The sequence below is a fragment of the Hesperophylax consimilis genome, chromosome 22 (genome assembly GCF_061612785.1).
Source record: "Hesperophylax consimilis isolate HC1 chromosome 22, BYU_Hcon_1.0, whole genome shotgun sequence".
NCBI lineage: Eukaryota > Metazoa > Arthropoda > Insecta > Trichoptera > Limnephilidae > Hesperophylax > Hesperophylax consimilis.
In genome coordinates, this window is record NC_142857.1 from 26,453,849 (window position 1) to 26,479,848 (window position 26,000).

Here is a 26,000-nt window from a genome sequence, read left to right on the forward strand (position 1 = left end):
ATAAGTATACCTACCGGTAACATTTATATTACATGTGGAAAATATCCAGGTAATGTGGATATTTTCCACATGTCCTACAAACGTATTTAAACGTGAAATATTATTATTCAATACTTAAAATTGTAAATCTAAATTTGAAACTTTTTTCTTTGTCCCACTTGTAAATGTACCTATTTGTTATTCACTTTTTTGTAAATGTTAATTATCGATATTGCAATGTTCTGGTTCATACTGTTTTTGCAAATAAACAATAAATAAATAAAAAATAAATAAATAAATATATTACCTACATAAAACTATATTTTTTGTAATTTTTATCGATTTAGCAATGTATTGGTCCTAACCATTTCTTTATTTTTTGATCCATTAAGGCAATATGTGTTGTCCTGTTTTTAAAAATAAAATATAAATTAACTGACGAAAAATTAGAATAAAAATTTTAAACTGGTCACAAAAAAATTTGCTAAAAAACATATTTTATTTATTAAAGTTTTCCCTGTAAAAATCTTACAAATATTATTTGATTTGTGTCCCGTTAGGGCTGAAAGATGAAAATTTATTTTAACTATAGCTTTTAACAAATTTAGTTTATTTAAGAATTAATGATTAACATTACTGGGAACATCACACGCAAAAATCTGGTTGGTAAAGCTACAGATTTCATAAAATAATGAAACTTTACAACAGAGCTTACCAACCGTGGCCATGAATTAATTTTAATTATAATTCCAATCTAATTAAATCGCGTCAGGAAACCACCGAACAATGTAACACTAGACAACACAGCAAAGCAACAACTAGGAGTAACACATACATAGTCGGGTGGGGATATCTCGACAAAGGGATTCTAATGGAAAGGAAATTGGATTCACGAGACCACAAATTAAATTTCGGATTGACAGTGGACGCCCACCGCATCCAAAAACGAACTGAAGGATATGGAAAAATAAGAATTAATTTATGTTTAATTAATTTATAATTTAATTTTGTTTTTGTTTTTAAATGCATAGTTCCTACTGGAATGTCATTTATCTAGTTCCTACCTATCTCCAACCATCACCTTGATAGAGAAAGATTTGAAATTTAGGACAATAGAAAGAACACTGTAATTCGAGTGCATTTGTTTTGAAGTAATTATAGCGGGCGGCACTTGGTTGGGTTTCGCCCAGTTTAAGTGATCCTAACAACAGTTACATTTAATAGGTAGATATTAGGTCATTTACAGAGAGAGGGTGAGTATATATTGTTAAAAAACGGAACAGGAAGAAGTTAAGGGATAATAAAATGCTCAATTTAGGCATAATATGAATGAAAGTTGTTTGAATAAATAAATTTTTACGTATTAGTGATGGATTATTTCAAATAAAACAGTATTATTCACTACATGTCTTGTTAAGTGATTGGTTTCTACTATTACCCAATCCCAACAATTATCATTCATTTCGTATCGTTTAAAATTAAAAGAAGTAATTCGGAAGCAGTTCCGGATGGAACAAATGTTCTGTAGAAAGAGAAATTTCTTTTAAAACGGTCTGTGTTAAAACGTATTTTAGAAGATATATTTTCTTGTAGTTGTCAAATGAGTTTTTGGGTAGAAATTTTATTTTTATTTGACAAATTTGTGTTCCAAAGTTAATTGGTCGTTTGTAATTTTAATTTACGTCCATCAAATTGCTTTTTTAAACCATCTTCACTTTTATTGGATATTTCATTGTATTCGCGTAGGAAATATAGCAAAGTTATTTTTTGTTATTATCATTAACTCACAAATAATTGCCAAATTCATCTATTAAGTCATGAAAAATTAAATTCTTTTATGGTGTATATTTTACAATTTACAACAGAAATAAATAAAACTACATATCCGTACTGGATATTTGCTATACCTTTGGATTTAAAAAAAAAATCAGTTTGGTCGGGTATTTTGGTCTCAAATTCAAATTTAGGTTTTGTATGAAAAGGGCCGCGCAGCCGTTTCCTTTAAGCATGTTATTACTTCGCACGCCCTGAAGTATCCCTAAGGACAAATGTTATTTTTGTGGATGCTGTGAGAAGGATATATTTAAGGGGTAGGCAGAAAATACGCTTCAATTTGAATCATAAAAACACCCATATTTTAAGAGAGGAAATTTTATAGTATTAATATTATATTTTCTAGAAGAGTTTTTAGATATACTTTTGTGTCATATATATATTATAATGAGCGGGTTCGTTATAAAAAAAATACTTGTCGGTGTAGTTTTGACGAACAAGGATATTATATTCTTCGAATGACTCATTTATGGGGTTGACGTATAGTAACTTTGGAATTCTGGGCCTTCACAATTCCGCTTGTGAAGTTTCTCTTGGAGTTGGCCAGGTGAAAGACCACCATTTGATGACCAGTTACTTCCCAACCTTCCTATGCCATCTCCTTCCCCTCCCTTCTCACTCAGCCTCTCAATGTACCCTTTTATTGGAGATGCAATAGTCCCAATCGTGTCAACTTCTTAGGACTATCGTGCTGTGCTGTTGGGACTAAGTACGTTGAAAGCTCTTTAAAACAAGAAAAAATTCAAAATTTATCCGAGGAAGGTTCAACCAGTCTATAAGATGCATCAAACTTGGTTGATCTGAGTGAATTGCCTCTAAATAAGATATTCACAGGCAATTTGCCAATGTTTATCACGCAGACAACAATTGTTGAGCAAGATGGTGCCAGCCCGTCCAGTGCTTTTTACATTATAAAATAAATGTTAAACTGAAATATTTCTAAACCACGAGGGCTGAATGAAATAAGTGATCATTTTGCAAGGATCTCGCCACTAACTTCCGTCATCCTTCAATAAAAAATCTTCATTATTTCCTGTGGAGTTCCACATGGTTCTCGCCTGGTATATGTATTATTTTCAGTATGCATGAATGATATTGTAACAATCTGTAAAGGAGTCAACACACCCTTGTTTGACGATAACCTTAAGATTTACGATTACTTCCATACAATGATTAATATTTATAATCTTCCACCTAATCTTGTCCACTTTCAAGATGGTGTAATTACAATAAAATCTTTTTAAATATTTATAAGTATCAATTTATATCATTCTCTGGAAATAAAAATCCTATTTTGTCTCATTGCAGTTTTAGCAACATTTTTCTTAAAATATGTCTGATGTTAAAAATCTTGGTATATTATTCGTCGAAAATCAAAAATTTGTTCCATGCGTAAATGAAGTAACAAATAAAGTATGAAAGGTTTGAAATTTTAAGAAAATTAAAAATATATGAGATTAAAGAACAGTAAAATGATTTGAGATTAAAGATTTGACATTTAAAAAAACAGTGGAAATTATGATAATGATGATGAAAAATAAATGAGTAATGACTCTACCTGACGACGTGTTTGTGTCTCTCCACCCAATACTTAATAGCCGATCTGACCAGCATCTCCTGTTTCTTAGTGAGCCCATTGGGGTTGCCCCCGTTGGAGCCGAACTGTTGCAGGGTGGAGCCGGTCCTGAAGTTCATTCCGAAGTCCTGGCGGTTGCTGTAGATACCTCGCAGGTCCACGTCCAAGGATTCCGGGTTCTTCACGTTGTCGTCTATGGAAAATAAATATATTAATCACATATTTCAAAGTGGGAGATGCTCTCAATTTCACTGGCTCTGTTTTGAAAATACAAATTAGGTACCTATCTACATTTCAAACTTATTTTTTCCTCACTCCCTTGCCTTATCCATCCCTTTAGCTGCAAAACATAAATTTAGTTCCACTGGCTCCAGGCAATTCAACTCTTGTACGCTATTCACATTACATAATATAATCACAGTAAGGTAGAAATTTTATGCCGCAGGAAGCCATTTTACCATAAGCTAATGGAGGAAAGGCAGGCCCTCTGAATCATATTCATTTATTTATTTGTTGGAAAAAAAAATACAGAGTGATAATAAATAAAATAATATATAAAATTAAAATGAAAATAAGATCGTAAATCCATTTACAAAATTTTCTCTTCATGAGTTAACCCTTCATGCCGCGGAAGTACATTACTAGCCACAAACATCATATTCCATTATAGCCTCTGAAGGACAGATCTGACCGGGGCGTCAATACATAATAAAAGTATTTTTAAATATTTTTCTATAATTCGTAGATATGTGATATGTTGGTCATTGGAAAGATAAATAATTATTCTTCACAGTTTGTTACAAATATTAATACATTATTACACGGATAAAATTGTCAAAGTGCATGATTACGAATTTCGGAATTTTTTTATTGTATTAACGCTACAAAAAGTGAAGTAACAGTTTCATTAATAATTACCTACACAAAAGGAATACGTTTTATAAATTATCGAATTCTTTCTTAGGAATGTTTGAGTCGAAATGTCCTGGTAAGTTTTTTGTTAACATTTTCATGTTTCATATAGATAGATCAATGTTTTTTTCAAATGCAAATATTTCAAAGATAATTAAATCTTGTTTCTAAAACAGTATTTTTTTTAACGACAACTTAAAAAATAAGTACCTAATATGTACCAAATTTTGAGGTACTTCGGGAACATTCGGAAATTCCAAGAAAATTCACCATGTCGTTGGGACTTGTTAGAAGAAAATTTTAAAAACCTGAATGGTTAAGTAATTGATACAAAAGAATACAAGAAAAAAATAATGACAAGTGCAAATTCAAGGATCATAATAAAACACATTTTAAAAGTAAACATGCTATTAAGGCGGCCATAAAATAAAGTCGGAATCTAAACAACGTAAGTGAAGAAGTCGTTTATGAAAATAAATATCTAAATATTGTATTATTGCTGTTGAATGTTCCTAATATAAACATTATATTATTGCTGTTGAATGTTCCTAATCTAAATCTTTTATTATTGCAGTTGAATAATAATAATATTTGGATTATTTGTATTGCGCCGTTTTTGTGTAAAATCAGCTCAAGGGCGCTGTAGTTCCTAATCTAAATGTTTTATTATTGCAGTTGAATGTTCCTAATATAAATGTATTATTATTGCTGTTGAATGATCCTTATCCAAATATTGTATTATTGCTGTTGAATGTTCCTAATATAAACATTATATTATTGCTGTGTGATGTTCCTAATCTAAATATTTTATTGTTGCTGTTGAATGTTACTTATATAAATACTGTATTATTGCTGTCGAATGTTCCTAATCTAACTGTTTTATTATTGCTGTTGAATGTTCCTAACCTGAATGTTTTATTATTGCTGTTGAATGTTCCTAATCTAAATGTTTTATTATTGCTGTTGAATTTTACTTATCTAAATATTGTATTATTGCTGTTGAATGTTCCTAATCTAAATATTCAATTATTGCTGTTGAATGTTCCTAATCTAAATGTTTTATTATTGCTGTTGAATGTTCCTAATCTGAATGTTTTATTATTGGTGTTGAATGTTCCTAATCAAAATTTTCATTAGTGCTCTTAAATATTTCATAATATTTCTTTTGTCTGCCCACACAACCGGAGCATACTATGCTATTCTGGGGAGCTTTGAATTATAAATTTAACTTACGACACCACTTTTAAATCAAATTGAAGGATAATCAATTTTAAGAATGTTATTATGAAATTCTGCAAGTGTTTTAGTATTTATTATTGTGACAGCTGTTTCAATTTAATGTTCATTACCGGGTAGTGTCGAATGACTAATGACTTAAATATTGGGTATTCACTCATTGTGTATTATACTTTAGCAATGTATTTACTCTATTATAAAACCATTAGACAAACCTGAAATCATATAAAGTGTAGAAAACTAGCATTTTAACAACAATTGATTTTCTAAGTAAATCGGTTTTTACCGATAATAGTAAATTGCTTTTAGTCAAACAGATAAAAATATGGTGGGGGTAAACAAAATTATTAATAAGTCGTGTTAATTTGTCTTTTAAACCCAAATTTAAAAATTTAAACATTTGTTTTTACTGTCGATTGAACTTTCCTACCCAAGAACTCTATCAACCTTACCAACTGCCGATCGGGTAGGACTATGTCATATATAAACTGCTGTAACCATAGACTAATATTAGACTAGACAAGGCATAACCATTGAAAAATAACCATTACACAATTTTGGTTTGGTTCACGTGCACATTTATGAAAAGGCCCACTCATTGTGATGTAATGAGAAATGGGCACTGTGCATTGCGTTTTGCCTTTTGTTGGTCTAGAGCAAGGCTGCCCAACCCCAGGCCCGCGGGCCACAATGTGGCCCGCGAACGAATTATAAGTGGCCCGCGTGAACCATTTTCAAAAAACCCGCCAATTTGAAAAAGTGTCGCGGGCCCGCGGTAAAACAAACATTGCAGCTTGCGCGCGGTTACCAGTGTTGCCAACGAAGGCGATTTAGCCACCCCCCCCCCTCCCCATGGAATTCGAAAAATTGTTGTGGGGAATCACATATGATGTTTTTGGGTGCGCGGAATTTTTTTTCTCAGCGAAGTTCCGTAACAACCCCCCCCCCCCATGGATTTCAAATATTTTGTGGGGAGCACTCATTTTTTTGAATTTTTTTTTTGTGGGGAATTATGTTTTATAGAAATTCAATTCTCTAACAACCCCCCCCCCCCCCCATGGAAATAGGAACCGTCAGGTATTCAGTGGCCCGCCAGTGATTCAAAATCGTCAATTTGGCCCAACTGTTAAAAAGGTTGGGCAGCCTTGGTCTAGAGTTTGCTTATTTTGCTTCCCAGCTATGGCTTGGCAAGTTCATTTTTTCAATCACAAAAATGTAATCAGCTATCTGAATACAAAAAAATATAAGTACCTTACAGATTGCTTGGAGGCAGCGCATTAACAAATATCAGAAATTAATAGAATTTCACTATCGACAAGTAAATTTTCTGACGTCATCTTTCAAACTAGCCACAATCATGACGTCATGCAGTGTGTTATACACTTTTAACGAATAAATATAAACTATACCTACGACATGGCACGAGCCTGGCACATGATAATTATTGATGTGTTGGTTAAAATCACGCGTTTTTATTTGATACGCGCAAAAAATTTTGGAAGTATGGTTTATTTTTTGGGTTTGTCTTTAATTCAGGGTTTTATTAAGTCCACAACTATTTGCGTGTTAAATTATCTGAAAAAATCGCGTCGTTGAGTAATTTATTTTGTGTGTACTATGTTAATTACATTTTTCTTTTCATTGAAAAAATATATATTACAAAGTATATGTATATATTACACTTACCTTTTTATTATATACTAAGCAATTTTTTAAACGTTACCTTGATCAGCGCAACAGCTATTAGTGACAAGCGATGTTGTATTATAACAAAAATGTGTTGTTTTTTGTTATATTTATTTATATAATTATAACTATTGCTGTAGAGGTGATGAAAGTGGTGGAAGATATGTTACATGAAAAGGAACGTTCATGTAGGCTTAAAATGTTAGGTATAGGAATAAATATTTTCTATATACATTCCGATAATTATTCTTAAAATGTCTTATTTTCGCTTAGGTTTCCCCACAAACCGAGAAAAAATTGAGAAATGGATATAAGCAATCCGGGTTCAATTGTGTGAAAATAACTGGGTGATATTTATTATATATTGTATATTTACAAATACGGAAAAAAGAGTATTTGCTAATTTATTTAAAAAAAACGGATTGCAGGCCTTTAACGAATGAATGAACAGGTTTCTGGTTGTTAATACCTATATTCGAAATTTACTAAGGACTTGTTATTTCGGAGAATTTGAACAATTCATCAAATTCCAACGTTCATTTTCAAGTTCTTTGAAAGATTTTTTCTATTTCTGTTTTTTTTTCAGTTCTGCCAAGCAACTAGCTTATAATGATACAATAACAGAACTTGAATAGAACTTTCCCAGAATCCTTTAACGAACGTTGAAATTTGATGAATTGTTAAAATTCTCCGAAACAACTCGTCCTTAGTAAATTTCGAATATAGGTATTAATTATCACGATGTCGGAACAGAGTTTTTCAAATGTATTTAAAAAAGGGATTGCAGGTCCTTAACGAATGAATTAACAGGTTTTCTGTTAAATTTTGAGTAAATTTCGAATACATTCAATACATTATTTTCAAGTCCGTCCTAATTTCAAGTTTCATAGTTTCAAGTTCTGTGAAAGATTTTTGCAAGTTCTATTATTATTATTTCAGTTCTGTCGAGCAACTAGCCTATAATGATATAATAACATAACTTGAATAGGACTTTCACAGAACCCAAAAATGAGCATTGAAATTTGATGAATTGTTCAAATTCTCTGAAACAACCCGTCCTAAGTTCCTTCTAAGAATTATTCAAAAGGTCCGTTAAACCTCGAACGAAGCCGTATAGGAATTACTAAATAAAAAAATTCAGACCATTATATTAGAATTTTTGCCATAAACCCGCGTTAATACTAATCCAGCGTCACACCGTATCATAATTGAAATTTATATGGGAATTAGGCAAGTAAATACATTCATTATTGTTGTTTTCTTCTCTAGTACGTTGTTCGTGGAAGGCCACAGCCCTTTGTTCGGGATCTTTCGTAATGTAATTAATTTGCAAAATAAACACACGTGGGACTAACACAAATCTTGTCGCGGAGGTCCCGAAACTGGATTACGGACGAACAGGGAAATGTATTATTCATTTTATATGGGAGGATGTTTGTTATTGTCTTATGTAAAGTTGGGGTAGATTTCGGCTTTGGAGTTGGTTTGCTTATGGTAATCAGTTCTTGAAAAAATCTTGTTATTCTAAGTAAATTTTGCAATGAAATTGAGTATTTGAATAAGGGCCAGTTACTTCATGTAATTTGAACAATCAAACAAATTTCTAAGTTAATATTCAAGTCCTGTCATTATTTGACTATGTTCTATGTTGATTCCAATTTAAATGAATGAAATTGAATCTTCCAAGTCTAAATTACTCCACTCCCCGAAATCCAATCGAGATGAGATTCGGCAGATAGACATTAAATATTCGTTATAATTGTTGGTACAATCCAATTAGGATTTGGCTTAGCTGTTAGCGGTGTTGACTCCAGACCCTGGGAGGAAGTTTTCATCCTCAGTCAGACTCAAAAACAAAAACAAAAAATTCTTTGAAATTGGCTACGAGCCGGCCAAATAATGGGGTTTTATATCGAAAATTTGAAAATAGATGTATTACGGATAGTATTTTTTTTTGTTTTTTACGAATTGGTTAAAACATATTTAAAATTAATGAGCGTTAAATGCACGTAATGAAATTATATTAAATATTTAATTAGTGAAGATAATATTAGCGATTTTTAATTGAAAATTTGTAACAAAAATATACGGTCGCATCTTTGCAGCAGGACTCTCGCCTTGCCAATGCGAATTGGCTATTTTTATGGCTTTATCTGCTGCTAAAGATAGCAACCAATAAACATGTGCATTGATAAAATAAAGATTATTATGGGAGTTATTATTCTAAGTATGATACAGTTAAATATGACCGAAGGAGATAGGGTCCCATAGCTCAGTTGGTAGAGCGGCGCCCCGACAAGGCGAGGATCCTGGGTTCAAGGGGTTCTCAATGGTTCCTCAATGCGACCGTATATTTTTCTTTTTCAAAATTTTATTTAAGATTCGCAAAAAAATATTTTCAATAATTAAATATTACATTTTGATGTTTTACTCACTAAGTTATTAAAAAAGTTAGTGTATTAAATAAATGTACATGCACATCCATTTCAACTTGATACAATAGAATTAACTAAGATATATCTTTATCATTATTAGATATTTATGTTCCTAGACTACTGTTTATGGAGCACTCGCTGAGAAATTTATTTAGCTCTGTGTAAGAGCTCACGATCGTACGGTATTTATTATAGCGGTCTCATTTATTAACGGAATTATCACCATATATATTCTACACCGAACAAAGGAATTTAGAAAGGGATAAGTGTGGAAAAATAAAGTAAATCTTGGGACAAAAAGAGATAATAAAGGAAATTCATTTTTTTAAGTGCCTAAAGAATAACAACGTAAGGGCGTTTTATAACCATCAGGAGGCCTGAGATTTTCCCCTGAGCCTGTGTCCTTTTTTGTCTGTGCGAAGGGTTTTATAAGGAAAGGAAGAATTTAACCTTCGTCCTGTGAAATCCTATGTTTTAGAAGGAAATGTTTAAGTCGGCAAATCATTTCAAAGAAAATTAGCAATCGGCATGAACCATAGATAATCAAATTAATAGGCTAGCCATTCAGGGAAAATGGAACAAACCAAGTTCGTCCCACTTTCGGAGATTTGTCAATAAATTAACCTGTCAGTATACAAGCAACTCGCATTGTAATATCACCATTCCGTCCTATAAAATATGCTAACGAATTACTAGTCCTTTTTACAATGGTGCGAAATTTTGCTTTTAATTGCTTATTGGCAAAAGTTCGGGCATGTATTCAATCTATATAAATAAAAAAAATTAATATTCGTTTGTTCAAAATCTTAAATTTCTGAAAGGTCTGTGACAGGAAAGAATATGTTTTTTTAGCACGCGCTATTGTTTCTTTATCTGCACAGACAGCCTGAGCCACAGCAAAGTGTGGCGTTGTACAGCTAGAATTTAATATTTTGTTGCACTATTTAGTTTTGTTACACTTTAACAAATGTGATAAAAATTTGCCACGCAAATTTGGCGTCGCTACGCCAGGTGATTCGTTTAAAAACGTACATTCAGATCCTTCGTAAAAAAGTACCACAATGGACAGATCTGCAAACTGCGCTGGTCTGGTTATTTCAATATGCGCTCTTCGGTGGTCAATTAACGACTGATTTCATAGTTTATTCAAAGCATGCTCGAACCCTCCTGGTGCCAAAAATATGGTCACGTGGTTTTCCTTCAGCTCATCGAAATGATACACAGATTTCATGTTAGGGCAAGTCTATAATCTTGGATGACTGACGTAAACTGGAAATTTTGTTTTACAAAATCGAAGTGAGGTTGTAAGAATTATTGAGTTTATTAAGCATTTATTTAGATTATGATTACTTGGCTAAATACCCTAAACTTGAAAATAATGTCTTATTACATACTTAAATGAATAGAATGAACCCGTATGGGGGTGATATCCTCTAATAAAAAGTAAAACTTAATAAGTGTCAAATAGCTGATACGTTAGATTACTTAATTAGTTTCGCCTCTAAAAGATTTATATTCATAATACCTACTAGCGTAGACGAAGAATTCTTGAAAAATCAGTTCCAAATTTTGAAAATTAAAATTATAATAATTTTCTGACACATTGTAGTCGGGAGCTTCAAACAATAGACTCTAGCCTATAGCGGGTGTTTTTCGCGATTAGCGCAAAAATATATCGCTTCAGCTAAATCTTCACCAGAATTGGAAGACAAATTATAAGTCATTTTTGAAGGGTAAAAGAAAATATCAATTAAATAAATTCCACTAAAAAAACACGTCTGTTTTGTAACTCTGTATATCATAACTAAAGCACGTGTATATTAGCGCCACTCAACAATTTTTGTGTTATCTCTCATTCAGGAAATGATTATTGTAATAACATCCTTCGGATTATCTCATAAAAGTAAAGGTACAATGAATTTATAACACGTCATAAAAATAAAATAGGTACTCATATTCCCAGTACAACTAACAAACAATCTTTGAAATTTAACACGATAAAATTGCCTAATTATTGCAAGAGTATGTGTGTACATAAAAGAAACAACGGCTTATCTTTTTTTGTTATATGTGTGTGTAGTTTGTAATATCTTCAAGCATTTAGATTAAATAGTCACGGGAAATAATAATAATAATTTTCCTTCCTCGCCTTTGAAATGGAGCCGGCGTAAAGGGTATTTTTACCCGTCCCGCCGATAAGCACCAGTCGGCAGCGCGGGAAAAAATACCATTCCCGCTCATAGTGTGTTAAAATATTATTTTATAGGTAGGTACTTTACCACTTTTTCACACAACCGATTCCAATGTTGAAAATGACACTTAAATTCAAATAATTGGCGACATTCTGAATACAAGATAAATTAAAACTGTGCAGTATCCGGTATGATATTTAAATTCTCGTTTTAAATGTAGTCATTTACGAGAGATGGAAAGGCTCATAAAAATATTGAAAAAAACTGTAAATGCAGGTAACTCTAGCCTCTAGCAGGACTTAACGCGGTTGGCGCTAACAAAAAATTGTTCATAATGAAGTGCCGGTATCCACCCTGATGTTTGGCAGCAAAGCTTGGAACTGGCAGACAAAGGATGCAAGTAGACTGAATGCGGTAGAAATGAGATCCCTGAGGCGTAAATGATAAGAAGTGAAGATGCGGAGATTGATCGAGAAAGAGACGCTTAGATGGTTTGGGCATGTAGAGCGAATGAACGAAGAAAGGAATGTAAGATATGATGGGAATATGTGACATGTACGAATGTGAATATATGGCACGATTAAGTGAACCAAATACTTGAGTCGGACCATGTAAGGAGTCATAGAGGCAAGGACTGTGTACCAGGACCGAGTTGTTTGGCGATCTGTCCTCTCTGCCTGTCCCTTAAACGGCGTGATGGTAAGTTAGTTAAAATTGAACATAATCTATGAAAATCGAAGCAAAATTCTTAGCCAAAATTTGTACCCGTTTTGACCTCTCATTCTGTGATACGCTTCGTTTATGAGAAAGACGGAGAAGTCACAATGAAGCATTCAGTGGCAGGATCATTTACACATAATCTCTTAACTGAACCATCCCAAACCCTTTGAACCGTCTTATGCAAACTCAACGCAGTAATTCCACATACTCCAAAGAACAAGATAGCATAGCAAACCAATTCCCCGATTAAAACTTGTGTTACATTGAAGCTTTTCAATTCAAATTTCGTCCAGTTGCACCCTGGTACTTACCATGGTAACTCCGCAAACATTTGACCCTTCCCTGGCTTGAGTCAAACTTTGAATGTATATACATCGTTTAGGGCCTGCTCTGAGTATCTTTCTAAAATTGTATATTTCTTTATTGTACATATAGTTGTGAATGAGGAATACTTGGAGCAGGTGGAAGAGTTTGTGTATTTAGGAAGTATGTTCTAGAGAGATGGGAAGGCTGACAGAGATATTGAAAGAAGGGTAAATGCAGGTAATTCTGTTAATGGGGGACTGAACGCAGTTGGCGCTAAAAAAAAATTGTCCAAAGAAGCGAAGTTAGCAGTCCACAACGGAGTGCTGGTACCTACCTTGATGTATGGAAGTGAGGCATGGAACTGGCAAAGAAAGGATAAAAGTAGATTGAATGCTGTTGAAATGAGATCCCTGAGACGTATGTGTGGTAAAACCATGTTTGATCGGGTGAGGAATGTGGAGATCCGCAAAGAGTGCAAGGCTGATGTAAACGTAATGAGTAAGATTAAGAAAGGGACGCTTAGATGGTTTGGGCATGTAGAGCGAATGAGCAAAGATAGGAGTGTAGGGAGGATATATGATGCAAATGTGAATGGTAGCAGAAATCGGGGACGCCCGAGGAAGACATGGCACGATCAAGTGAATCAGATACTCGAGTCGGGCCATGTCAAGAGTCAGAATAATAGAAGAGTATATATGAGACGATGTATGATGTGAATGACGCAAGAAGTGTGTGCCGTTTGGCGGTTCGTCCTCCCTGCCTACCCCTGCGGGGAAACGGCGTGATGGTTAGTTGGTTAGTTAGATATATTTTATATCATTTTGCAGTATATTAAAATGTTCTAATCTATTATCAAACTTGTGGCTCTTTCTAGAATGTTAAAGCAAAGTTAATTAAATACCAATAAAGAAGTCCAGTGTAATATACCTATTATGACTTAAAATATATAATCATATAGGTCGACAAACACCAATTCTGAATATATTCGTTTCATTACATATCGTAGAATTAATATTTCGTCATTAATAAAATACTATCCCTTCAAAATGCCCGGCTAGCTTGACATCACCACATCTGCTGTTTCTAGAGTCACGCAATAATAAATTAATATTTACAATCCTCGAGGATTTTTCTAGAATATCTGAGAACATTTGACCAATTACCAACATTGTTTACACGCACTTTTTAATAACCTCTGGACCTTATTTGGCTACGTTTTGGTCAATTCGCAAACGCCGCGCTAGCGCTGTCCAAAAAGTGGCCAATTTGAAGAGATATCTTAAAACATTTATTGGAATTATTTAGTAATCTCCAGCGCGTTGAAATCTTCGATTAATCATAAAACTAACTTAGTAGTTTTACATTCCAACAATAGATGTCTCGCATCTCTTTCGACTTATTTGTTATTGACATTCCATGAAGCGTTATTGAAATATTTTTTCTTACAAGTCATTGATCATGTGTTTACATATTAAAATATGCATGTTAGAATTTAAATCTATAGCAGTGCTTATCAACGAGGTCATAGACAATACACAGAAATCTTAATATTGAATATTACTCCAAGTAGGAGTGCCAAAAACAGCAATTTTACAGTAATTAATAAGCAGAATTCACGCTTTATAAATTAAAAAAAAAAATTATAATTATTTCATGAATTCCAAAAATATGCGATGAAGGATGAAATGTAGGTGCAATCAATGGCTCTTTAGCATTTTAAGCATTTTATATGCCACCATATTAAAATTCGGTGATTTATTTTTTTGAAATTTCAAAACCAAACCCTTAAAATTTCCGAGCAATCAAGGCTGAAATAGATTATATATTAGAACGCTCCAGTGGATAAAAGTTATCAACATGTTTACAAAAAAGTTTTTCCATCAGGATTCAAAATTTACTTAACATTAAGATATAAGAATAGACAAAAAAGCGCAGACAAAAATATATCGATAAGCGGCGGGAGAAGGTAATCAATTCGTTATTGTTGTAAAAATTAATAACATAAAATTATTACAAAATGACCGTTGTTAAGTGTTGTGTTTATTTGGAAAAAAAACTTTAATAAATTAGTCCATTCATCTCTGCCTACCGTTAAGTTAGTTTATTCGAGTTTCCCTACAATCGTAGCTTCTTCAGGGTTGTATAATAAATATTTGTAGGGCCCTGACGAAGCTACGGTTGTAGCGATTTCCAGTCGGCATTAAGTATAAAAAAATCAAAATGGTGTTTACTCGGCGTAGCTCGACTTTTCTCTACTTTCGATAAACATAATATGCATGTATTGTATATAAAAACCTTGCGGAATAAATTCTCTAAATGATAGTGAAAACTTTATCTAAATCCGTTGCGTAGTATAGAAGAACTAAGCGCACAAACAGACAAACGCGGATAGCGACTTTTACTATTTAGAAATTATAATATCACATTTCTGATTAACTTATTACTAAAACCTCAAATGTTTCTAGAGGAATCTCTATGGGTGTAAGTTATTTATATTTAAGATTAACATAAACAGGACATTACCATTAAAATATTTTCTGTAAAACGTTTTGAAAATTTTATGAAAGATATTTCAACTATAAAATTAGCGGTAAGCACCAGATTATATTTTTCTAGACGATGAATTAGTAACTTTCCGAGGGATCCTATTAGAAACATTTGCATTTTTCTAGGCCTGCTAAAGCAAAGTCGACCTTACGTCCGTCCATTACGACGGGCCGCGCGCTGAATATTTCTGACTTCATCACTTATGTCGTTAAGATTCCCACTTTATTTTAGAGATTTGATAGGGCGAATTCAACCGCAGGTCTGTCCAATACACCAGGGCAGCGCGTCGCATATTTTAGTGCACGGCTGCGTCACTTACGTCGTTAAGAAGTTGGCTTTATTTTAGGGTAATGTCTCGTCTCAATCGAAATTTTCTTTCGAGATACTCTCCAATTTGATGTCAACTTTCGACTTGTTTTTTTTAAAACTTTTGTACTTCAATTTCATTGTAAAATGTCGCTGATTTTTGGCATGAGTTCAGGGTTGCGCCCTGCTCGCTTAATTTGCCATTTTAAATATTCTCGGATTGCGAATAACCTGACATTATTTAAAATTATCCAACTACCACGACGGTAAGCGAAAAATGTTGCTTATATCGTGGTGGAGGACTTAGCCAGCAGAGGAATTGAACTCACTGATCGGAATAATTTTAATATCCCAAACAGTAAGCTTTATACCACGAATTGCCTTCGCGTATAAATCAATTGTTTTTCCGACGACGTCAACATCTTCGTACATCAAAGTATTAGGTTTCCTTCGAAGAATTGACTAATTACCGATGGTGCAATGATTTAAATTTTCTCATCCTTTTAAAATGGTTAACATCACAGAATAAAGAAGAAAACCAGAAATGTGATGTGGGTGTGTTTTGTCATCCAAAAATCTGGTCAATCGTTCCTAAAATTTCTAATACAGAACTGTGTTTCATCATCATTACGAAATTTAAGTCAGACAAGTGTACAAGAGACCGACCGTGTGCTAAATAGGCTAGAACCAAAAAGTATTAACTTAACATTGGTTTCCATACATACCTAAATTCGGTGTTCGCGCAATATATATGGGATTGTTAGGTATGCATCCACAGGCTTAAAGGACAAGTGTAATGTCAATACCAAATCCTGCAAATGTCCTACCTACCCTTTTACCCATCCCAAAATGTCACCATATTAAAAATATTGTTGCGACACATGTAAAATCTGACAAGTGGTGTCAGTTGCTTATCAGAGTTCGGAGTGATAATTAATATCAGACAGGGCGATTATACATATATTTTGTGAAGTGAAATCAACCAAAACTCCTGGAGACGTGTGATAGTCATCAACGGGTGAGTCCATCTTTCCTGCTTTCCAATCTGGGCTTATCTTGTTCTCCAGAAGCCCAGATTTATACCTTTGATTATTGCACTGTCCATCGGGTTTGTCGGATGCATATATCGTCCCATAACCTATCATTCGGAGTAGTTTGGGACTGGTCCTTTGGGCGTGTGGCATATCACACCACCTTTAAAATATATAGTGGAGTCGCAGCTTCGCGACACCAGATGACATTCATAGTTTTTATTATCTATTGAGTGGTGAAGATCATTGGATTAACCTTTTGAAGAAAAGAATGCGGTTAAAAACAATTCAGTCCTCAAAAACATATAATTGTGTATAATCAAACTCTCGTTATCAACATGAAATATATATTTATATCAATGAAGGTTGTTACATAAAGGATTTGTAACAAGGTGTGTGGATACTTCTACTTTATTTATATCTATTATTTCAGTGTGTGGCACCTCCAGTATTTACTCATTAACCTTTGTGCATATGTTAGATTGCCAATCCTGCATTTTTTTGACACACATCGGTTGTCAAACCTGCGATCGAATTACAAAACCTGAGGAGTTCAAATGTAAGTGGGATGCATTCCTTGTTCATCAGCCCAGAGCAGTGGGAATTCTTTTGTTATGGGTTGCTATCACAAACTGTCTTACACTACGCTTCAATCGTTATTTATTTATTTATTTACGGACAAATAGTCCATTAATAATAAAGAAAAATTTCACGAATAAGAAACAGTGATGGTAGTTAAAGGAGAGCATGTATAAATGATGAGCAATGACAATATACATTTTATATAAAAAAGCACAGATGGAAGACAATTACAATTTTTACAAGACAATCACAATGCATGAAGAAGGTTCAAAGGGCTTCAAAAATTTAATTTAGACTTACACCAAAAAATTCAATGCTTGGACTCGACGGTGAGTTGACAAGTCTCGACATTCTGGACAAAGGAGAATGGTAACTATAATTAGTGGAATGCTGATTGAGGAAGAGCAATTCATTATTTCGGAGTATACGGGAAGGGATGTTGAACTGGATGAGCCGCAACAAGTAGGAGTGTCAGTAATACTGTTGATAATTTTGAATATGCAAATCAGATCAGAGTCTTTTCTACGTTTTTCCAAAAAAGAAATGTTTAAAATTTTATCATATGTGTACTCGCCTCTTTCAAGTCCCACATTTATCCCACATTTCTAAATTTAAGCAAACCCCTTTTTGCCTGACAGTTTAATTTTGGATGCAATTTTATTATTTGTTGCAACATAATCCATAATAAATTATTTTAACATATTATGTTACATCTTTTCCAGCGTTTAAACTATTTTCATCTATTCTCTCCTTATTTCTGTTATTTTTCTTAAAATTCTATCCCAAACAATGACGACACATAATATTATTTGTAGTCCTTAAAGCAAATAAGACCTGTAATAGAGCGGTCAAAACTATCGATTTCAAACAAGTAAGTAAGACAGTTATAACGATCAAACTATCATATACCGTACATCCCTATCTATGTTTTATTCCCCTCGCCAGATCATTAAATATGGATGGCCGCGAAAGCCCTGAGAAAGTACCAAGTGACGTTGAATATTTAAGCATAAAACAGGCCAACGTTTAAGGACACAGATAACAACTGGGGTGTTAGTAAAGTAAGTACGGAGGGTGGCACGCCCTCACCTTGAGGGGCCGAAGGGAATTAGGGTCGCCCCTTGACATAGGTACCGCGGGGACTTAATTACTTATTGATTGATTGTCATTTAATACGATTATAATGCTATCATGTTTGACTGTTGTAAATAATACTAAAACGATTTGGGTTTTAAATGCTTCATTTCAAAATAATTTTGATGGTGAAGGGAGAAATTAATTTATTTTATAAGCGTTTTATTCCAGATGGTACAAGAACTGGTAAAAAGTCGGGGATAATCGAGTAAAACATGGCACGATCAAATTCTTGAGTCGGGTTATGTCATCTTGCAGATATAAGATGTACGAGACGATAACCTAACCTAACCTAACCTCTCATGCTAATTTGTTCGCTTTTGGGAACAAATCATATGATATCATAAAAATGGTTTACGTGGTGAGAAATATGATCTGAACGGTGATAGAAACTACAATGCTTTTGTATTTAAATCTAAAAGTTAACCACATAAGAATTAAAAAGTGAAACTTTATGAATCAATTCATTGTTTTTGACACGACAAAAAGTGAGGTGAGAATAATGTTTGTAATACATTTTTCTAATGCTTCTGTGCGTGTGATTTTTTTTCCATTAAATTTAATTTTAGTGATAGAAAACGAAAGGTGAGCCATTTTTAAACTTTTTTTGTTAGAACTTAAATTTTAATACTTAAAAAGTGTTGTGGTTATTTCTAATGATAAAATTTCAAAGCTTTTTTCACCAACTTTGAAAATAAGTTTTTATTTTTGAAATACTCAAACCTTCTTACAGAATTATCCAAGAAGCTTGAGGGGTTACTTCGCAAGAAGTGAGTCAAAAAAGAGTGTGTTGTGGTTTATTCTTTCTGCCTACGTCTCCGGCGAAATAATACATACGGTGTGATGGTTATTTGAATAAGTCGAATAATATATTTTTTTAATTAAGTATCGAAATACTGCTAACAATTATTACTTTGACCATGTTTAGAGTGACCAGATATGAAAATCCAGGTGGGTAGGTACAGCGCAAACTTCCTCCCCTCATCTTCTTCCCTCTCACTACCTTCAGCATCTCGAAATACCCCAAAAATTGTGGAAGTCATAAACGGTACAACTTCAAAATTTTTCATTAAGTAAGATACATTTGTTTTTCATTTCGAACTAATAAGTATAATTTAAATAAATCCCCTGATTTCTGTAGTTATTAATACAAAAAAAAAAACACGATTTCAATTCGATACGTTTTCAGTGCAAAACTATGAACTGAATAAAACCGTTGATTAGAGAAATATTAATGAAATTGTCGTATTCCCATATTCACAAAATTCAATATGCAGTTCCTTTGATTGCAATAGTGCACGACAGTTAATAGCATCAGCTCTGCACTTCCGCCATAATCCCATCAAAGGTTCTGAATTTCCCACGGTTTTGATTGAGAGTGCATCCAAATGCATTTACTAATTTTTCATACAGTTATCCGTTGATCAGCGAAGGCCTTTTAGTACTGCCTTTTGAGAATCAGTCTTACTGCATTCAGCTGGTACGGTAGGGCACCTTGTTATCTGTTATCTTCACCTTCTATACAGGGTGTATCGGCACTAACCCGACAAACTTTAACCAGCTATTCCTTAGCACATTTGGAGTAAAAAATGTTATGTGCACTTTGCTGTCCGGTAACGTTTTTTTTTAATAAAAAATTTATTAAACATATTTTCACCACATGTCACCACTGTTTTATCCTTTGTCAAAATTTGAAAGCAACGTCGCAACTCGCGTGCCGCTGCGAACGAAGCCCGTATTACATAATCCAGTACCAGAAAATAAATATTTTATTTAACAATAATGATTATTCACATTTTTCGTATGCGAATCACTGATTGTCTTCTTGTATTGTACACATCAGTTTTATTTTTGTATCTAAATTGTTTCACCTCTGGAATGCTCTGGTTTCACCTCTTACGCGTTTCACGTATTAAATAGTCTAATTTTTGAAACTAAGAAACTAATTAGTAGGTTTCCTGAATTTATAATCGAAGTCCAATAATTCTGCGCACTTTTAAAAACAATTTTCCTCACTTATCAATAATAATAATTGGATTATTTGAACAGCGCCGTTGTTTTTTAAATCACCGTAAGTGCTCTGTCAAAATGTTACTTGCTAGGCTATCCTACAACGTATATTTTTTAATAAATTTAGTTATTTACAACTTCGCGGAATGTGATTTATGAATATTATTGCTTATGTTAAAAGCCTTCCAGAATTACCGGAATATAACGAGCAGCTTGACACACTTAAGTTTATTTCCACTAATTTGAAGGTACAAAGAATGTATAGTTTTAAAAACAATCCTGATGAATCAAAAAACGGTTCATATAAAACTGCTGCGCAACACACTCACACAAAGGAAAGCACTCACACAAACGTCATGACTGCATTGGACTGACCATCTGCAAATGAATGCTGCCAGATTGCTAAGTTATTTACATAATAATTATTAAATTTTATTTAAAACATCGCAAATTTTTTAAAAACTCCACAATAAATTACAACTATAATTTAAAAAAATATTCTTAACCCCACGCTTTTTCGTAATTGATTAATTAATTCAGAATTTAAACGTTGCTTGAAATGACTAGCCATATTTGGTGACCAGATCTGAATATCCAGGTACTTCCTCACCTTCCACTCCTTCCCTTAGCCATAAAACTTTCCCCAATTCAACATAAAAATTGTGTAGATATATCGGATGTAATGAAATGCATGATAATTATACCCCAAAATACTTACTTATTCAGGGAAATATACCCCTGAGTCATTTGTAATTCGTAATTGATTAATTAATTCAGAATTTAAACGTTGCTTGAAATGACTAGCCGTATTTGGTGACCAGATCTGAATATCCAGGTTCAGAATTTAAACGTTGCTTGAAATGACTAGCCGTATTTGGTGACCAGATCTGATTATCCAGGTTCAGAATTTAAACGTTGCTTGAAATGACTAGCCGTATTTGGTGACCAGATCTGAATATCCAGGTTCAGAATTTAAACGTTGCTTGAAATGACTAGCCGTATTTGGTGACCAGATCTGATTATCCAGGTTCAGAATTTAAACGTTGCTTGAAATGGCTAGCCGTATTTGGTGACCAGATCTGAATATCCAGGTACTTCCTCACCTTCCACTCCTTCCCTTAGCCATAAAACTTTCCCCAATTCAACATAAAAATTGTGTAGGTATATCGGATGTAATGAAATGCATGATAATTAGACCCCAAAATACTTAATTATTCAGGGAAATAAACCCCTGAGTCATCAGTTGGAAATACCAACGACATTAAGTGAAATTTTAAACAATGCAATAATAGGAATTAGCAAATAATAATTTACGACACTTTACTCGGAAATCAATAAAGCCAGAATAATAAAAATAGAAAGTTATCACTTACGTCGTCTGTAAGTGGCTTCACCACAGTTTGATAATGCCGTCAGAAGGTGAAACAGCTGTCACGCGTAATAATAATTACAACTAGCATAACTTGTTTATAAACATACTTTTTTTATAAATTTAATAATAAGACTGTTAAAAATTTAAAAAAATCTCTAAATTGAAATGGAGTTCTACAAACTAAACTTAAAATCAAATAAATTTATTGCGAAGGTTCAAAGTACTGTACTGTAATATTATATTAAATAATACTTGGAAATATTTGAATAAATTTTTACGTGTTTAATTATTGTTTGAAGTCAGATTAAAGCGATTAAAAAACCCACCTGGCAATTCTTATTCGAGTTTCGTTGTATACTTACGTATTGGCGCGCTTTTACAATAACAATGGTATGGCATCATTCGTCTCATTTTTAACTATTATTATTTAGTGTGTAGGAAAGAGCGAAGATGGTTTTCGACAAACTTGCTTATAATAGCCCACACTGGACTTGAGACAGAATACGTGTGAAAGAGATGACAGTAGCGCGGCGTTGTCAAGTACTTTACCCCTATACTGGGGGCAGTAACGGAGTGTAGAAATTTTATTTGTTTTTAAAAGAAAAAAAATGTTACCGTACAGCAAAGTGCCCATAACATTTTTTACTCCAAATGTGCTAAGGAATAGCTGGTTAAAGTTTGTCGGGTACGTGCCGATACACCCTGTATAATATAATATTTTTTTATTTTTTTTTTATTATTATTTTAATATGTTATCTAATTTCACGGGGTAACATAATATGCTATCTAAATTTATCAACAACGAAAAACCAATAAAACGCTGAGATTTATTATCAAAAACTTTCCGCAAAATAAAGATTCTGTACTCCATTTACATGGTATATCCGTATATCCGCTGCCACTCTACGCCGATTTACTCCTGCATACCAAGCCAATATTGAAATAGTCAAAAGAATTCAACAATCAAATTTTAAGCACATAAATTATTACTCAAACATACACTTTACAAATAACAACAAATCTATTAAATTCCACAGCTTCAACTACCTTCAAACACGACTTCAAATTTTCAACAACTCCTATTAGGACTCACCTGAACTTACACATTTTATTAAAATTCATGTACCGTCAAGACCAACCCGACGAACCATTTTGTTTAATTTGCTAGCAAGCAGAATGCTGAACTAACCTAAGAAAAAAATCCCAAATCCCCGTACTGGTGCGCAGTAACACACAATTTAATATTATTGATTCCACACATTTCAGTGTTTCTTAACAGTGTGTGATAGTAATGTTGACCTTCGAGCCGGATATCTATTTTGTTGAATTTAAGTTCTGTAACTTCTTTAGGTTTTCTTACTTTTGATCATTTCTTCCTCGAAATTCCAATAATTTCACCCTTTCAGGTTATCGATTCGGCTTCACGAGTAGCTTTACGGTGATGTTGAAAATATTAGATTGTTTTATATAATATATTACCTGCAAGAATCATCTGTTTATTAGATATTCCACTGGAAGATCTAAACAGGTCCGCAGTGTTGGGTCTGTACGTGTCCAGACTGGCTGACAGCTCCATCAGAGGCTTCATAATGCTCTTAAGGTGCTGAAGCTGCTCGCAAGCGAAGATCAACCATGAGCAGAACATCACGTCCAGGAGATTAGCGTGCATAATGGAGAAGATCAACCAGTAGACCTGAAATAGTACACGAGGTTAAATTACGGTCTTCATAACCTAACCTAACCCAAAATATTATCATTTTGTTCTTCTCTCCGAATATGCAATATTTTGGGTTTGGCGTTAGATGAATAAGTTTGTAAAGTTTAGTTTTAAACCGTATTGAGACGGTACAATACCTCAAAATAAAGTCGGAATCTTAACGAGGTAAGTTTACGAAAATATGCGACTTACAGCCTCGGTGGATTGGATAGACTTACAGTCGAATTTGCACTTTTAAATATTCTCAAATAAAGTGAGAAACTTAACGACGTAGGTAAGTAAAGAAGGCGTGTACACAAAAACACTGACCTACGGTCGAATTTGCCCTAGCAGGCTTAAAAATGTACCTTTCCACGGGGTTTATTAATTCTCATAAACTCTCAGATATTTCTAATGGTATAATTTAAATCAATTTAGTTTCTTATACATTTTTTTTAATCTCTGTCGCAACACAAGCGCAGTAGTTAAAATGTGTAGCAATAATGGAGTTGCGTATAATGAGAGTTCAGTAGAAATTTTTGATATTTCTCTACTTGAGGTAATATGGCTACTATCCTCGGCTCTATCCTACCGACATTCTTTTGGGTATACTCGAAATGAACCATCCACGGGTCAGAAGGGATGTACACACATTTCTTCAGACTGATTCGTGGATGGTTTGAAAACTCGGCTATCATGGTAAACATTTATTTTTATGTTCCCGGTGGTTATTTCCATCACCGACAGCGTAGAATGTTCTCCCAGCCTGCATGACTAGCTTGCCAGGGTGAAATCTATCGTGCTGTTTTAAAAAAAAAGCTTCAATTATTTTTTTCAATCGTATTTGAAAACGCATTAAAATGAACAATTTTGTAGTGTCTTTTTAAAATTAATATATTGAAGTTTTTCTGGAATTTTTTTTTGACGAATTCTTCCCAAATTACGTTCTACTTGACATTCATTTTTGTGTAAATATTTGTTCAAAAAGATTTATAAAAAAAATGAATAAAATTAACAAAACAGCACCGCTGAAATAGAATACATTGAAGTAAATTTCAAAAAATTTTACAAGTCTTTTTCCTTGGAAACTTTCAGGTGATTCTTGAGTTTATGGCTTCACCTGCTCATCATAACGTTTTATATTAAATTTCCAAGAAATTCACATTCTGAAAACCCCAGTCTATTTACATTCCCTTGAAAACTACGCTTCAAGTTCTTTATGATCTGATACCCAACTTTAAACTGATGCCTTGCAATATAGGCAATTCCACAGAAAATAAAGTATCTTTAAAACAACTTTGTTGAAGTTGTTCGGATTCGACGAACCGATAACCAAAAGTTTTGGGTTATATTATTATCGCAGATATATCTTTTCGCAAGTTGTTTTTAGAAAACATATTTTAATGTTGGACTTTAGCAGGAACTCAAAAATGATATTCAGGCCTGAATTTCTGTTTATCTTGTTATCAGAATGATTAAAATTTTACAGGAATAAATATACATTCCCATAAAATATTAATGTTTGATACAATAAATGTACATATTTTAATTTTTTTTTTTGATAATGTGGGCCTCATTGGGTACTTGACTTGTGCTGAGGTCCGCATTTTAAAATTTAATAATTTTCAATAAAAAAATGAAAAGATGATAATTTTTATAATAAAATAAACTGCAATAATAAAGAAGTTAAATTCTTAATGAAAATTAGACCCTAAATCAAGGAAATTGGTCTACAACACCACTGTAGCATCATACCTGAACTACTGCACAAGTGTCATTTTTTAACAATAAAACCAAGTTAAAATAATGGAAATAATTGAGAACAGAGTTATGAAGTATAAATTGTGCTGTAGCAGATAAATTGGTATAAAACAATGCAACGCCAACTCACGTTTGGTCTACAGTACCCTAGTATTGAAATACAAATTAAAAAATGAAATGTTACAAGATTATACGTTTAAAAGTGTTAATACAGTTCGTGGCTATTCTAAGAGAAGCTGCAACAATTTGAGGCTTCCTAAAATAAATTTATCGGTAACACAAAACAATATTAACTACACAGGTTTCAAAATGCTGCATGAACTCCCATTAAATGTTAAGGAAGCCAAAAGTCTTGTAGTTTTTCGTAGGTTATCTCAATGTTGTGAAATTCAAACATTAGTACGTAGGTAATAGAATATTTTAAAGTAGTCTTAGATTAGATTTACACTAGATATAAAATGTTTAATTTTATAACTTATTAAAATATATAATTATAAAGGCGGTAGTGATATTTTAAGTCTTAAATATTATGAGGTACGGTTGTATGTAATTATGTGTGTATTGTAATCATACTGTGTATCTCGTTTAATATTTTGCCTCATATTTTTTTTTAAATATTGCCTCTTTTGATCTTTAAACCATAAATTTTTTTTTTTTGAAATATTCTTTTTCATTTGTTGTATAGA

At 33.1% G+C, this 26,000-nt stretch overlaps 1 protein-coding gene across 2 annotated transcripts in view; it reads right to left on the minus strand.

Moving 5' to 3' along the window:
- Orco (odorant receptor co-receptor) overlaps positions 1-26,000 on the minus strand; it is a 52,785-nt gene that overhangs the window by 17,995 nt on the left and 8,790 nt on the right. The window contains exons 5-6 of one of the 2 annotated variants that reach the window (XM_089645310.1): positions 23,347-23,550; positions 3,371-3,564 (exon numbers count right to left, since the gene is read on the minus strand). In XM_089645310.1, coding sequence (XP_089501436.1) covers positions 3,371-3,564; positions 23,347-23,550 — 398 coding nt within the window. Of the gene's footprint in view, positions 1-3,370; positions 3,579-23,342; positions 23,551-26,000 lie in introns of both variants that reach the window. The other variant, XM_089645309.1, reaches the window with a different exon arrangement.